Genomic DNA, 17,807 nt, shown 5'->3' with positions numbered 1-17,807 from the left:
TTGACCTTTATACTCATTGACCCCTAATGTCACTCCGTGTGTGACCCCTAACTATGCTGTTCCAATCGCATAGCAACCATTAATCAAAAGCTATTAAAAAAAAAGTGTTTCCTAATGGAAACAAAATCATGTAATAAACACTTTAAAATAATTGCAAAATATCAAACAACCTCTAAAACATATCAGAAGAGAATACAGTAATTATGCCTAACTCACTAATAATCATGAGAATTGCAACGCCAATTTCTATATTTTGTTTTTGTGGTTACTGGTTGTCATTATTATGGGTAATATCAGGGTCGTGCTGCATGTGTAATCAGCGGTGAAGGATATGAAAGTCACCTCCATGTACTTTATGACTTTCAAATTCAGATTAAAAACTGCAGATTGTCTAGGGATCTTTATTGGTGTGTTTCTGGTTCAAGATTTCTTTTCTGTTCTTTTTTGACTAAAAGTTTTGGTTCACCCTTTAGTTTTGATGGAACAGAGACCTGACTCTTACTTTAAGATCCCAGCACAGCTTTGTTAACCTCTTCTCTCCAAGTCCTGTCCTTAAAACTCCTTACTGTCTCATTAAGGCAGAACACCATTTTCACCCCATTCATCACATCCCATTGTACCCAGACAAGAATACCACTAGCTTCGGAATGACAGGCTCCCTATTGTACGGTGCACTTACTGTACATTACACTCCAAGCATACTACAAGCTAATGCTAAAAGGTATGAAAAATTCACTTATTACACATATCTTAATAATTGATTATTGCTTAATTTTTTAAATCTACAAAGATTAGTTTGGTAACATTTTGATACGGGGTGGATAAAGATGGTGAATCGGCAATAAAAAGAAAAAGAAACAAAGACAAACCACTGCAGAATCAAAAGTAGATCAGTACTGTAGTGTCGTGGACTTAAATTTTTACATTTTATTTTATTCTTTTGCCCACACAAACAAAGATGAACTTAATTTTACAAGGACAGTTAACATCAAATTGTCTTCTCTTTCTAAATTCCCATTCTGTATTGTATCACCTTAAAACATCTGTTTTGATTGTTTTGCTTCAGGAGATTATCTTATCAATTGGAAACAGAACTTTGACAGCCAGCCAATCAAGGATGTTTAACAGCACAAGTCACAAAACCAATATCACAAAGAAGCGCCATATCACATGTTATGAAGACATGGAATTTTAATAATATAACTTGTCCAACTGATGGTGAGAGGGAAAGAGAGAGAGAAGAGAAGAGAAGGGGAGAAGGACAGAGGTGTGACATCAGGAAAGGGAAGGAGTGACGTCAGAAGTGGGCGAGAGACACGGTCAGTTACAGCAGACAAAGTTGGACATGGTCACAGTCCTGAATATCTCAACCAACTGGCTACCCACCTCATCCTGGGCTCTCTGCAGTAAAGTCTGTACTGAGTTGTCTGATAAGGAGGCAGAATATTTCTGTCCGTTGATTCCAAGACTCCCAGTAACTCTGATGTCTTTCCATGTGCATTAAACAGCATGGCAGTAGAGCATTGTCACAAAGTGCCACAACAAGATATTGAGAAGATATTGAAGACGGTCGTAATACTTTTAATTAGTTATATTGTTGTACAAATGACTAACAAACAGAAATGCAATATGCACAGCTAATCAGCAGCTCTAGTCAGGGTATGCCAGACTAAAGTCCTGAGTCTACAGCCAGGATTCAAAAGCTAATACTGAAGGGGCATTTCTTATATTAGCAGGCCGATCATTCCACAACTTCTGGCTGCATCAGTCTAAAACTCGCCCTCCCACTGTTTTATTAATATTGGGAATCTTTATTAGGCTCACATCGTGAGATTTTATTGTGTACTGTGGTTTATAAGTAATGATAGGTTCAAATAAGTAAGTAGGGTCTTGGCCATTAAAAATGTTCTTTTTTTAAGTAAGAAGGAGGAGGATTTTTGAAATTTGTTGTCTGTTCTTCCCAATTCAGCCAAGCTGCCTTGCCCTTCCACTAAAAGTGTCTTTGATGGTCTACAAAAGGTGACTTGAGAAAAAAGCTAGAATGTTTTATCTTCTACAGTAGGTCAATTATTGACTCCAGATTTCCAGCTTGTTTAGCCATTTCCAGGTGGTTCAGTCTAGAGTCAAGCCATCACAGCTTCCACTAGTGCTTTTCTTGTCTTTCTGTTCATTAACTCCCATTACTACTGGTGTTTAGAATATCTCAAAGTTCAGAGTGTGATCGCTAAGGCTATCTAACTGTTTCACACCCACCAAGGTAACCACAGCTTTAACATTTGATGCACCCTTTGAGTCATCTTGCTTAACGTTTAAGTTCAGTCCTACTTCTTCAATGGGGACCAAAGGTTACCATGCTGTCAATTACCAAATTGTGATCTTGCTGCATCATCTTGCTTCCCAGACACATTCACCCCTCTCCAAGTTTAGTCTTTGATGCCTGTCCATGTTCAGTCACAGAGTCCCCCATCACAGCAACTGTTTTAAAAATAATGTTCAAGTATATTTCTGGAAAATCCCACTTATTCAAGAACTGAAAACATGGGGCTACTAGGTCAAGTGTGGCCCTGATTAAAGAGGTTAGGGGAGGGGCACGAAAAGGGTAAGTTAAAGGTAAGACTGGGGACATTGAATGTTGGGACAGTGGCTGATAAAGGAGGAGAGAGTTGGCAGCAAGGAGGAAAGTGGGAGTTTAATCTAATTGTCAATGAATAGCCTCTCATGAACAACATCAATCGCTAAATCAACGGCACCCTGGGACTTTCATCTTTGACATCCCTAACTTATTGTAAGCTTTTTCTAAACCATATACATACACAGAATTTGCTATCTACATTTTCTTTCCTGCTATCCTGTACAGGTATTATTGTTCTTTAATAAATACCAATTTGCTTTTAACTTTCTGCACTTTGTCTTTATATCTAGAGTGATTTAAGTAATAAGGTCAACATTTAGAGCACCTGCATCAGCAGTGAGGAAGTGCCATATGATCCGAACTGTGTGGTTTATTGGCCGAGGACAAAGAGCTCTGTCCAATAATGAAGAGTGCGTTAAAGTAAGACATTAGTGCTTGAAAAGTGGCCTATAGCCAAGGATGTTGACCTTTTGTATGTTTGAAAAGTAATATTTAGGTCTGAGACATAACTAAAACATTGTACGTTGTTTGTGCCAATGATAAGTAAGTCTCTTGAAATACTAGGGAATGGTGGACTGTGCACGTGTTCTTTATATGGCACTTATGTGGTTAAAGTGCTAGGGAGTGTATACGTCATTCATACAGTGTAGGGTTAGGGTTAGGGTCTGTGTGTATGTGAGTATCTACGTATGTGTGTGTTAACTTATACCTGAAGAAAATAAGTAAAGGGTAAGTAGAGGGGAATACTATGATAATACAAGTACCATTTGTACATGGCTCTCAGGATCATGGACAGGCCACATTTAGTTTTTATTGCTTTTGTGTGATTTTTCCAATTTTCTATTCAAAATCATTTAAAAACATTTTAACCTTTTTATTATTTTTCTTGCTTTATTTATAACATCTGTATTCACATTATTTTTATGTTTACATGGACGCTTTCCCAATGTAGTGTTGGTTTGGTGCTATCTTATTTATCTTATTTAAAATGCTGTCTTTTTAAGAGGAAGAAAGTATAGAAATTGACCATCTATACATAAAAACTAAAGACCCTTGTGACGAGTGGCTGGGGGTGGTACCCAGCCGGGACACCCAGAAGGACCAGAGGTGGGCTTACACCTCTTCCAGGCCACGATGGGGTGACCGCCCTGGTGGCTTTGGGGACCTTAGAAGCTCAACCCTATAGGGGCCTGTGGTCACCGCCAGGGGGTGCCCGGATGCCTGAGGAGTCCTGGCCTTGTGGTGGAAGTGCTGGGGGAGAGAAGAACATAGACACCCGGAGTACTTCCGGGTGCACGGCCGGCAGTTCCACCAAACTTGGGAGCGCCAGCGGAAGGTTATTGGGAGGCACCTGGAGCTCGTCCGGGTGAGGATAAAAGGGACTGCCTCCCTCCATTCGATGGGTGGAGTCGGGAGCGGAGCAGACGAAGTCTTGGAGGAGAGGAGAGGAGAGGAGTGGAGGTGGGCCTGAAGAAAAGAGAGGCATTGTGACGCCTGGACTTTGGGGGAGTTTTGGGGCTGTGTATGGCACTTTATTCTGTATATATTGTAAATAAACGTGTGTTGGGTGATCTAATGATGTCTGCCTGTCTGTGTCCGGGCCATGTTCCACAGCCCTATAAGTATTATTGAGTAAAAGCATATCATTACTGGCTTTGCACAAAATAAGAACAATCATACCTTACCCGTTTTACGATGTCAGTTTTAATGTTTTAGTGTCATTCCTCTCTCTACCACACATGAAATAAAAATAAAACCACCAGCAACTTTGTGGGTGGTCATAATGGAGCCCCCCAAAAAAATTATATAAGCCTTAGCACACATAAACTGTACTTAAAAAACAAAAGAAAATTTTGGAGAAGAACAAGCCGATTAGCTCACCAAACTCTTGCTTTTCAAATACTGTCAAGCTCAGATCTGAACGACCCCAAAGTAATGCCATCTGCTACACTGTTGTCCCCTCTGTGCAGAAATGCTTTCTAAAATATTTGAAAAATTTACTCTTAACAAGTTTCCGTGTCCCACTGTTCACGTTGAGGACCCTTGTTTTATAAGTAACAGCCTACTCACTCCCCTCATAATTTCAAATGCTTCAATTGTGTTATTTTCAAATCTGCACTGCTTCAACAATAGAGATTCAAGTTCTTTCCTCAAAGATTAAACTTTACGAACTTTAGAGGCTTATTTAAACAAATATACACTCATTAACTCACGAGCGGTTTCTTTTGGGCTTCTGATTTTTTTTTTCCAGTCTTCTTCAAGGTGTTCTCCATCTCTTCTCATTTTGTGCCATTAACATATCACCACCCTTAACAGCTCTTCCATATAAGAGTGTGTCATTATTCTTACTCATATTTTTACAATTTTCAGAATAAATAGGTCTACTCTAGGGGGTTAAGCCATTAGTTACAGGATTCCAAACATATGTGGTATGCCTCAGAGGTTTCAAACTCAGTATATAGACTTTCTACTTTAGTACAGCAAACTGTACGGTTCATACTGTAACAGTATCTGTTAGCTCATTGTCTGCATTAAAATGACCGTCTGCTACTAAACCTGTCCCATTTTGCTCTTAGCAGGCTGTTTGACTTTGCTATCTTCACCACGTAACGAGACATTGCAATTGACTAGACCTTTGGCAGCTATGGTTACAGACATAGCATGCAACCAATAAATGATTATAACACAGCTACTGTATAAACACTAAAGATGAGTCATTTAATATTTTTACAAATCGGTTCATTGATGTTATCCTGATCCAGTAAATTTTTGATACAGTAAATCAAGCATTACTTCCTGTGATGACTGGCTCACTGGACAAAATTCTGAGGTGAAAAACAATGTCGCTGGTGACAAGCATATTGTCAATGCCTATAAAATATACTGGCAAGCCGGTGGTGATCGAAAAGGCAACTGTTGTATACACTGTGTGGAGAACAGTACTGTAGTGTCCCAGCTGGGGAGAAGCCCAGAAGGAAAGTGACTGTTGGGTCGAGTGAGGAGGTCAGAGAACAGAGTGGAGGACTGACGCTGGGGATATGATTGACAGTAAAAGGAAAAACCTGGAAAGGAGGAGTGGGGAATGGATGGCAGGGATTTCTGGATGGTTTGAGGAACAACTACGAAGGTGTAGAGGGGGGAAAGAGGGGGAGTTGAGCTGGGTACATGAGGTGGGTTACGGAAGTGGAACTGGAGGTTTCTTCTGGTCCATTGATGGCGTCTCTCAGGCTCATAATAATGAGAGATTCATAGATAATTATAAATAATTCAAGTTCAAAGTTATTCGTCTTGCTGTTACATTCATGTATTTTTTTTTTGACTGTTCAAGTAAACTGTTCTGCAATCACTTCTTTGTCCTGCTGTATGTTTTTTTTTTCTTTTTGAACCTGTCACTGTGAGGTTGCTACAGTATTCTGAATGAAAACTAAAGGAGGAACTGGAAAGGAATTGCAGTCTAAACCACAAACAAGTTGACACTGAAATGACATCAACTCTTTGACCAAAGTCAAAACCAAAAATCAAAGTCAAAAAAGAAGATAATGCAGCAAAAAACAGAATTTAGAAAGAAACACGCACCAAGTTCTTTTGTTTATATTCAAATTATGGATACTGAACGATCCACCATGCCAGCATTAAAGTTGTCACGTTGATGACATCAGACACTGCAATGCCCATTAACACACTCATTGACAATCTGGGATGGCATCCTGCCAGTGGAACTCATGACATGAAGGCACTCTAATAAGAGAAACTAAATGGTGTTTTGGTAATGCAAAATAAATAACAACCTAATGCTGCATTTACAATGTTCTACAACCAAATCTATTATTGCAAAGTAAATGGTCACAAATGCTTCTTTATAAAGGAAACCCATAACTCCACATATATTTTTCAAAGATAATTATATTTTAAGTGAAATAAATTTTTAAAGGAAACAGCAAAGAGTGTATACCCGAGAAGGAAAATGAGGAAAAGATTAAGGGCAGAGGTTCATTAATAGGCAGAGATTTGTTAACAAAAAAGCAAATAAACAGACTGAAAATGCAAATGTTGAGCAAAAATCAGGAGTAAAAAAGGCTGAGCAACAATCAGAGTTAATGAAAAATTTTCCTTAACCAGAGAACCCAAGGTTGTTTGAATAGAATAGAATAGAGAGAGAGGGTGGTTGGGAGCATACACTGATAAAGCGCATTACTGCACCCACCACATGACGAACCACCTCGGGATCCTCTATTAGAACCTGACCGCAGCAGTGCAACAGGTGACACCTCAGCGCCACACTAGTTCAAATGGAGTGGAACAGTGTGAGGTTTATTCTACAGCGATAGAATAGAATCGAGGCAGCGTGTGCCATTGTAGGTAAAGACTTTGGACTTCAAATTCTGAGGTTGTAGGTTCAAATACTGATAGTTACACTGTGTGACCCTGAGTATGTCACTTGACCTGCCTGTGCTCTAATTGGAAAAACAAAAGAAATGTAACCAGTGGTATTTCAGATGTTGTAAATTACCTGGATAAAGGTATTAGCCAAATAATAAGTAAACAATGAATTGTCCAAAAGCTTGAAGCTGTGCACTTCTTAAATAGGTGGGGTCAATGACTTGTTTTCTCACATGATTTCCTAGTCATGTGACCGGCAATCAGCCTAACAACAGTACACAACATGGTGTGGTCTATGGCCGGCCAGTCGTCCCAGCCAATACCCCCAGGCCACCAGATGGAGCCCTCCCTGCAGCATGGAGGTACCCCGAATGCCAGCAGAGAATTATGGACATTGGAGTTTTCATCCACAGCCCTGCTAGATACCACAGGGCCCCTAGAAGGTGCTGCAGGAAGGAGCAGCGAGACTTTCGCATACAACCCGGAAGTGCATCATAGTCACATGAACAAAAAGACAGACGTACTTCTTTTGGATCTTGCCCCGGAAGTGCTCAGAAGTCACATGGACAGGGGTTCAGGAGCACTTCCGGGTCACGGACTATATAAAGGACTGCGGGAGATCCCAGAGTTGAGCTGAGCTGGGTGGAAGGGTGGCAACGCATCTGGGAGTTGGAGGAATTGATTATGGTGGAGTATTGTTTATTTATATAAGAATAGTGGAGTGTAGGGTGCTTTGTGCACTGTTTATTAATAATAAAGTCAATGTTTGGACTTTTACCTGGTGTCTTGAGACAAAATGGATGCGAACACATCATATCAAAAAAAAAAGAAAAAGAAAAAGGCTTTGCCAATAACGATAAAAAGATATAAATAACTGGAAAACAAAACTGACTAGAAATGACCAACAGTGGAAAACTAACTGAAATCATGACAGCAATACATTCAAGGGACTCAAATCCTTCAAAACGCATCAAATGCTGCATGGAGAGGAGTAGGCCGCATGCATCCTTATTCTCATTCTTATACATATACATTTTTTCCAAACTAATTTTGCATATTTCTATTGTTTATTTTTGATTTTATATTTTTGACACATCTTTCACCATTTTCCTTTTTGTATTGTTTTCTTTCAGTTGCTATCATTTGGAGGGTGGTTTCTGCCCATATCCATATTGTCTATGGTTGTCCTTTTCATATGTAGAAAATAAAAGATGGCAGTGTGATGCCCTAATGCAACATTCATGTATTATCAGACAGATGGTAAATACAAGTTTCCGAGTCGGAAATTTCACATGAACTCTCTATGAACATGAGCCTCAAAGTCTGATAATTCTGAGAAAACAAAACTACCTGAATTATCTGGGTTGTGTTGTGCTGACCTCTCTCCTTAGTCAGTTGTATTAAAATAAAAAATACAACCTGGTCGGAAATGCCATTTATTTGCTTTTGGAGTGAAGTGAGACATATTTAATACAGTTAGTTTTCTCTATTTATACAAAAAAAAAAAACTTTGCATTTCTCTGAAAAAATCTGACTGAAGACCCATATGAATACACTGATCCAGGAAAGTGAAACATCAAAACTCGGAGATTCAAAGAAACGGGGAATAAATCTCTCTATTATAAAAAAAAAAAATCCTGGAAAGGAAAAGCAGGGTGACGGGGTGATCTTCTTGAAAGTTCTTGGAATACACCTGAAAGACACCTAAAATATCAAATAATGCTCAGTCGTGTAAAAGCATGTAGCACACACAGATCCTGTGCTCTCAGCACATATAAAGCGTAAAAGGACAATAGATTAAACATCAACGACTAAGCAAAGAAGAAAATGCAGCGCGGAGAAAAGAGACCCAAAAGCGTTGGAGAGAAAAAAAGGCAGATAAGAGATTATGAAAGCAGTGGAATTCGAAAGGCTCAAACAAATGATGGCGCGATACACATGCAGAGAAAGGTAAAGAATATGAAAGCAGTAAAATTCGAAAGTATTGTAGCGTCCCAGCCAGGTTCAAGCCTTTTTTGTTTTAAGTGACTGTTAGGTCCGATTGAGGGAGGGCGGAGTACAGCACAGAAGACTGATAGCGCGACAGCAGCAAAAAAACAGCAGATGATCCAACGGCACCTCCTTAGCATGCGTTCAGCTGACCCCCCCTTCACAACGCGAGCAACATTATACGTCCTGAGAAAGAGATTTAACCACGCCCGGGGCCGGAAATAAAGGACAAGTTTTGTTTTTACAAAGTCACGCGAGAGGAGGCAGTGAGACATCATTTAAAACAAGTCCATGGACATCTGACCTAACAGTTGTTGGATTGCTGTTGGCAGACACGCTTCATGTGCTCCCAGCTCGCCAGCAGCAAAAAGCCTACAGATGATCAGACTGCTTCTCCTTAGCGTGCGTTCAGCCAACCTAACCCTTGAACCCCCCAACCCCACCCCCTTCACAATGCGAGCGACAGAGATGCGAAGTAGCAAAAGGACAGCTGCTGTACAGGCTTTGAAATGATCGGGCAGTGAGACAAGCAGAACAGGCAGCTCACCAGCAGCAGAAAGAGAGCAGATGATCCGACAGCATCTCCTTAGCATGCGTTCAGCCGCACCTCCTTCACAACGCGAGCAGCGTTATACATCCTGCGAGAAAGAGATGTAACCGCGACCGGGGCTGGAAATAAAGTATTGTTTCACAAAAGTTTTAAAATAAAAGTGAAAATAATGCATATGTAACAATTCCCATGAAACTAACAATCTCTTTAAATTGTATATCTGGTAAACCAAACCCGGTGGTGGGCAAGCAAAGCGAACAGGGTTCGGAGACCCCTAGTACTCCAATAAAACAATCCTGTGGTTAGTGATTTAATTCAAGAAAGGTTTTCAGTTAGAACTGAAAACTCTACCACTGCATTTTGACTATACTACGTATATATTTGGTACTTGTTTTTCTGGCTTTGATAATCAATATTTCTAACTTCTTCTAGTATTTTGATGTTTAGTCTGCCCTTTCCTCACCTTAGTCCTTGCTATTAAAAATTATTTCTACTGGTATATTTTTCTTGTTTAATTCTCCCTTACAAACCAGAGTATCACAATACATTTATGAGAATTCAGTACTCAGGTGCCATTTGAGGAGACAAATCATCACGTACTGAAGAGCGGGGGCCGTCCTTCTGGCAGAGAAAAGGGGTGTGGCTCCTGGCACTTGGAAAACGATAGGCCTCTAAAGATGCTATGTGCAGGTAATCTTCTGATTGAGTTCAAGAAAGGTGCCATTGGTTGATTATCAGTTTGCTGATAATTTAAATGCATCCATAATAGTCTGTGATGCACACTGAGCTGCTTGTAGGATGCCTTGGATGCCTGGAAAGAGGAAGGTATATTGACTTATTCTGACGGACTAAGGACCTCCAGAGGTTCATTTTCTCTAAGAGTGTTGTTAACTGAAGTTTTGTTTACCTCTTCTCTTCCATTAACTAGATTGTCTTATATTGCTATTTGTTCTTAATGTTTCTTTGGTTTCTCTTAGGGGAATATTTAGGAAAATTACATAGATTTATTTAGAACTCTGTTACTGTATATTTATGCAGATTTGGGTGTTAATGTATATAATTTGTGTGGTTATTGACTTTACTGTTACTGTTTCATATTTGTCCATCCATCCTTCCATCTTCTTCCGCTAAACCGAGATCGGGTTGCGGGGGCAGCAGCTTGAGCAGAGATACCCAGACTTCCCTCTCCCCAGCCACTTCTTCTAGCTCTTCTGGGGAAATCCCGAGGCGTTCCCAGGCCAGCCAAGAGATATAGTACATCCAGGGAGGCATCCAGGAGGCATCCTGATCAGATGCCCGAGCCACGTCATCTGACTCCTCTCGATGTGGATGAGCAGTGGCTCCACTCTGAACCCCTCCCGGATGACTGAGCTTCTCACCCTATCTTTAAGGGAAAGCCCAGACACCCTCCGGAGGAAACTCATTTCAGCCGCTTGTATTCGCAATCTCATTCTTTCGGTCACTACCCATAACTCATGACCATAGGTGAGGGTAGGAACGTAGATCGACTGGTAAATTGAGAACATTGCCTTATGGCTCAGGTCCTTTTGTCCTTTTTCACCATGACAGACTGATGCAGAGCCCGCATCACTGCAGATGCCACACCGATCCGCCTGTCGATCTCACGCTCCATTCTTCCCTCACTCGTGAACAAGACCCCAAGATACTTGAACTCCTCCACTTGAGGCAGGATCTCGCTCCCAACCCTGAGAAGGTACTCCAGCCTTTTCCGGCTGAGGACCATGGTCTCGGATTTGGAGGTGCTGATTCCCATCCTAGCCGCTTCACACTCGGCTGCGAACCGGTCCAGAGAGAGCCGAAGATCATGGCCTGATGAAGTAAACAGGACAACATCATCTGCAAAAAGCAGTGACCCAATCCTGACCCCTCCAAACCGGACCCCCTCAACACTCTGGCTACGCCTAGAAATTCTGTCCATAATTTCTGTCTGGATCCAGGCCTGAAGGTGGGGCTCGATGGTGAGCGCCTGGTGGCTGGACCTGCACCCATGGGGCTCGGCTGGGTACAGCCCGAAGAGGTAACGTGGGTCCCCCTTCCCATGGGCTCAATACCTGTAGGAGAGGCCAAGGAGGTTGGGTGCAGTGTGAGTTGGGTGGTGGCCGAAGGCGGAGACCTTGGCGGTCCGATACTCGGCTACAGAAGCTGGCTCTTGGGACGTGGAATGTCACCTCTCTGAAGGGGAAGGAGCCTGAGCTAGTGCGCGAGGTCGAGAGGTTCTGGCTAGATATAGTCAGGCTCACCTCAACGCACAGCTTAGACTCTGGAAGCAATCTCCTTGAGAGGAGCTGGACTCTCTACCACTCTGGAGTTGCCCCCGTGAGAGGTGCAGAGTGGGTGTGGGCATACTTATTGCCCCTGACTTGGAGCCTGTTCATTGGGGTTCACCCTGGTAGACGAGAGGATAGCCTCCCTCCGCCTTCAGGTGGGGGGACGGGTCCTAACTGTTGTTTGCGCGTATGTCCTGAACAGCAGTTTGGAGTACTCACCCTTTTTGGAGTCCCTGGAAGGAGTGTTAGAGGGCATACCTTCTGGGGACTCCCTCGTTCTGCTGGGAGACTTCAATGCTCATGTGGGCAATGACAATGAGACCTGGAAGGGCGTGATTGGGAGGAATGCCCCCCCCCCAATCTGAACCCGAGCTGTGTTTTGTTATTGGACTTCTGTGCTCGTCACGGATTGTCCATAACGAACACCATGTTCAAGCATAGGGGTGTTCATATGTGCAATTGGCACCAGGAAACCCTAGGCCTCAGTTTGATGATCGACTTTGTGGTCATGTCATCGGACTTGCGGTCACATGACTTGGACACTCGGGTGAAGAGAGGGGTAGAGCTGTCAACTGATCACCACCTGGTGGTGAGTTGGCTTTGTAGGCCCAAACGTATTGTGAGGGTCTGCTGGGAATGTCTGGCAGAGTCCCCTGTCAGAAGTAGCAGAAGTAGCTTCTGGCTGCTGTCCAGTACAGTCAATTCATTATGATGGTATGACAAAAAGAATCCATAATAAACTTGGAATATCTTTATACTGCCAGCTGTAGAGGTAGTTGCACTTATGAGTGTGAGAGCTTTTGTTTAATTGTTATACCAGCGATAAAATGGGCGCTCCCTTTTGTGCATGCACCAGAGAAGAGCAGCATGATATTATGGATTTTCTGGGGCTGAAAGTGTATCACAAGTTCAGTTCCATCACATTCAGCATAGTATCGAAACAATGATTTGACGCAGCGAAGTGTCTACAAATGAATTGAAAAGTCCAAGAATGGCCACATCAGTGTTATAGTTAAAGGGATGAGCAGGTCACCCATCTACATCCAGTACTGTTGACAACACTGAATGTGTCAGCTCAGCAACATGGCTCTGGCAGACCGGTGTGTGACTGTTGGGATTGTAGCTGTGTCTTTTCCAGGTTACCAAAATCAAGAAGTTACTGAGTTGGCAAGGCAGTGTCCAGCATGAGTCAAATGTTTAACAAAAGAAATTTCTCAGTTCAATAAAATTTATTTTAAAAAGGTTCTGTGAAAATTCAAAGCAAAACAGTTCACACAAAAATAGAGAAAAAAGTTATTACACGTGCAAGATAAATGCAAAAAAGGAAAAAAATGTTTCTTTTACAAACTTAGCTTTTTCTTACTAAACTTCAGTTGTATTTTATACTTAAAGGTTGTGTTATTTCTCTATGGCAAACTTATATATGCTTTACTTAATACATTCAGTATGTTCTGTACGCACGGCACATTCAATATGGTCAAAATGATACGCTATGGGATATGGTTTGAAAACTTTGCCACGCATGCCTTACCAAGTGCATGGCAGATCATAAACTGGGACTAATCTGTACTCAGAAGGACAAGAAATAATTAGAATATTCCATTTCAATTTAGCTTGTGAGGGATATAATAGAATCTCCCACAGCCTGTGCATTAATATATTGGCAAACATTTTAACATAACTAAGAAAATACTTCTGTCAGTTTAACATAACCTTACTAACTAACAAATGGCTCTGTGGCACGCGGTTGGGGGTGGTACCCAGCTGGCACGCCCAAGAGGACCGGAGGAGGGCTCACGCCTCCTCCAGACCACGAGGGGGCGACTGCCCTGGTTGCTGTGGGGACCACAGGTACAGAGCTTTGAAGCTCAACCCTGTAGGTGCCCTTGGTCACAATGCCTGGAGAGCCCTGGACCTCAGCACATCCACCACACCAGGAAGTACTGGGGGGAAGAGAAGCAGGGACACCCGGAGTGCTTCCTGGGATCCAGCAGGCACTTCAGCAACACTGGGGCGTGTCGTTGGAAGATTGCCGGAGCACATCCGGGGGACAATAAAAGGGGCCACCTCCCTTCATTCAGGGCAGGAGTCGGGTGGAAGAGGACGAGGTCTGGGAGAGGAAAGGCATTGTGGAAAGAGGCCTGGACTTTGGGGTGATTGGTGCTGCGGCACTGGGTTGTGCACTTGTTAACAGTCGTAAATAGTGTAAATAAACATGTGTTGGGTGACTAAAAACGATGTCCATCTGTCTGTGTCTGGGCTGTTTCCCACCGCTCTTACAGGGATAAATACAGGGTGAGTCAAAATTATGTTAACATTTGAATGGCGGAAACAATTTATTCACAAAACATACTTCATATGTGCAAGATGATTTACAGGAATGTCTCAACCTGTTTGCCATCATGTTCAGCTCATATGTGGCACATAAATTGTCCTCGGAAATTGTATATAGGTATATACATAGAAGTACCATTAGTGTTAACATAATTTTGACTCATCCTGTATACTAGCAACCAAGAAAAACATGTTGAAAAAATTAAACTCAGGAAAACTGACTGTATTCTTTTGATTTTCATTTTTATAAATATATTGTAGATATATTTGGACTTATCTTTATATTAGAAAATAAAGTAGCTTGATGGATTGAATGGTCTCTAGTCGTATGTCTGAATTCTTATGTTCTAATTTTAAAACTATTGATTTTTAATATAGGATGGCATTCTGGCACAGTAGTTATTGTTGCCGCCTCACTCCACCCGCGTTTGACTCCTAGCCTACTGTATTTTTAACATATAATTGCTAAGACTTGTATGTTAGGCCCATTGGCTGGAGTTTTTGATTTTCTTTCCACCCTAGCCATCTGACCACAGTGCATGTTAGATAGATAGATAGATAGATAGATAGATAGATAGATAGATAGATAGATAGATAGATAGATAGATAGATAGATAGATAGATAGATAGATAGATACTTTATTAATCCCAAGGGGAAATTCACATTATAAGACTGGACTTTGCTATTACAATTATTTGACAGTAAAAACTGCCATTAGTCAACAGTAATGTAACATTTATGGTGTCACTAAATTGGCCCTGTATATGAAAGCGAGTGAGTGTGTGTCAGTGGACCATTTAATGGACTGGCTCCTCTCTTGTACCAGTTGCTGCCCAAATAGCATTGACTCTCTGAAATCAAGAGCTGGACTAAGCTGATTTGGTGATGAATGGATGAACTGGTCAGTTGGTGTTGCTCCAGTCTTTGCACGGCGACTGAAACGTTTTCTACTGTGAAACTATTTTTAATGCTATTTCATTAATAACTGCAACAACAAGTATGATTTCAAGTGCTATTGGCTCTTTAGCTAATAGCTAAGCACAAATCTCGCCAGTAAGCATGTACTGCTAAGCACGCTGGAGTTTACATTCTTGTGCTCTCCACAAGTGCTTTAAATAAAGCCACACAAAGTTGGGCACAAAACATTCAGTGCCAGGAATCTTTCAGGAATTTTAAGAACTTCCTTCACAAAGAAAAACTCACACACAGATGCAATAGACGGAGTAAGAGCTGTAATAAATCTGCCACTTGTTCCTCTCCCAGCTTCTCCATTTTGTTTCTACCATTCCCGACCTCCCGCCTACTGTATGTGCTTCTCTGATTAACACTTCCTTTCTTGCCATCTCTCACCGGCTCCCAGTCCAAACTTTGCTAATCTAAGCCCTCCAGCTCCCCAACATTCAATCCCAGCCTGCAGTTTTGACAAATGACAGGGACCTACCCCTCCCCCACCCACCTTACTTCTTAGAACGCCCACCCCCCCCAAAATGAAAAGGCCACACAATAGCACAGTTCCCAGTCATGTGATGCCACTAAGCTCAGAACAATGGGCTGCCTCTCTCTCTGACTCTCTCCACCCCCTCCTTTTTGCTGCCTTTCTTTACAATGAACGGAGAAAGAGGCTGGTGTCACAGCATTGTATGAGACAAATGGGGCAGGATCAGGGGGCACAAGCAGAGGGAGTTAATGTGATGACACCGCAGAAACGAACGGACACTTCCACCTCTTGGCTCTGAAAACTGGAATGAGAAAGACACCCGAGGCCTGATCATCATGAAGGCAGAAAACTCACATCCAAGCAACTCGCAGTACTCACCCAACTCCTTGGACCCCTGGCTGTCACTGGCCAGCTCTCCCAGCTTCACCAGAGCATCGAAATAGCCTTTAGCAGCAAGTGTTACACCTATAAAAGCAGACATGACTTCAGAATTACGCTGTCAAATAAGCTCACCAGAGGAGGAGTGCAATACAAGACAGTCCCAAAGGCACAAATGATAAGGAAACAGAAAATCAGGTGAGAATGCAAGCCAGCGCCCGCTGGGGTCTTCTCTATGGAGATAACAAGCTTCATCAGTGAAAGTCATTCTGACATAATAATGGTATCAAGAGGAGCTCAACAGTTCAGGTTGGGAGCGTGTCTTTCACTTCTCAAATGAAAAGCTCATTTTAGGATTAGAGTGTAATTGATTCACAGCCACTGATCCATCCAGCCATTTTCCACCACACTTCTTCTTCTCTGGGTTGTGGAGAGTTGATGCTTATCATAGTTACACAGGGTACAATCCAGGAAGCAGCTCTGGGCTGGATGGCAGTCCACCACAGAGCACGCTCATGTGCAGCCCTCAAGTCAATAACAGCTGGTCAAGTCAGAATAATATCTTAGATGTGGAAGGAAAATGACACAGACACAGAGAGAATGGCAGCCACATGCACCTGTATGTGTAACCTGAATATCACAGAGTAAGGGGGTCAGCTCAGGCTGGACCGTTGGGAGACAAAGTCAGAGAGGCAAGACTGTGTTGGTTTGGACATGATGCTGGGTATATTGGGAGAAGGATGCTAAGGATAGAGCTGCCAGGGAAGAAGAAAAGAGGAAGGCCTAAGAGAAGGTTTATGGATGTGGTGAGAGAGGACATGCAGATGATGGGTGTAACAGAACAAGATGGAGAGGACAGGAAGATATGGAAGAAGATGATTCGCTGTGGTGACCCCTAATGGGAGCAGCTGAAATAAGAAGAAGAATATGACTCCCGGTTTCTCTGTTTTAGACAGGTGACATAATAATTGGTGGATTTTGTACAAGGCCCATCATTATCTGTATGGAGCAGACACATTTTCCATTTAGTTGCTGTGGTTTTCCTCTCACATCTCCAAGACATGCAGTTGGATCAAATGATCACTCTGATTTGTGCCAGTATGAATGCGTGTGCCCTGCAGCATACTGGCATCGATACCCAGGGCTGCTGGGACGTAGTGAGAAAAGCATTATATAAATGTAAAGAAATATTATTATTATTATTATTATTATTATTATTAAATACCTCTAATGAATAAGCACCTCCAGAAACTGGTTGGGTGGATGGCTAAACAGAGTATCTAAGAGTAATGGTAAGTATCAGCAGCAGAGAAAAGAAGACTAATAATATGAAAACATAGTCTATTTAAACAAATGAATATCATAAAAATACAAAAATACCATAATATGTGCAAAAAATATATACATAGCAGAAATCAATAACATTCAATGAAATAAGTGAACATAGTGAAACCAGACAACATAAAAAATTAAATGATACTCAGAAATCAGGAATATATTGGAAATTAACAAATCTTACAAAAATGGTCACGTTAACATTATAATAGAAAAGTATAATAAGTATAATAAACTAATTGAAGTCAATTATAAGTGAACAGGTACTTACTCACCAAATCAAGTTAAAAAAAACCTCTAAGAACTGAAAAAATATAAATAAAAATAAATAAATGCACAAAAGATAATATCAAGAGAAATGTCTGTCAGTCAGTCAGTCAGTCAGTCAGTCTGTCTGTCAGTCAGTCAGTCAGTCAGTCAGTGTCTAACCCACTTAGTCCTGAGCAGGGTCATTGGGGGGTACTGGAGCCTATTCTAGCTAG

General features: G+C 41.8%; 1 protein-coding gene across 1 annotated transcript in view; it reads right to left on the bottom strand.

The window, feature by feature from the left end:
* zgc:158689 (uncharacterized protein LOC791177 homolog) overlaps positions 1 to 17,807 on the bottom strand; it is a 66,746-nt gene that overhangs the window by 35,459 nt on the left and 13,480 nt on the right. The window contains exon 3 of the mRNA XM_039741356.1: positions 15,991 to 16,077. Coding sequence (XP_039597290.1) covers positions 15,991 to 16,077 — 87 coding nt within the window. The remainder of the gene's footprint in view (positions 1 to 15,990; positions 16,078 to 17,807) is intronic.

This window comes from Polypterus senegalus, chromosome 18 (genome assembly GCF_016835505.1).
Source record: "Polypterus senegalus isolate Bchr_013 chromosome 18, ASM1683550v1, whole genome shotgun sequence".
Lineage (NCBI taxonomy): Eukaryota > Metazoa > Chordata > Cladistia > Polypteriformes > Polypteridae > Polypterus > Polypterus senegalus.
This window is presented reverse-complemented; position numbering and strand designations above follow the sequence as displayed.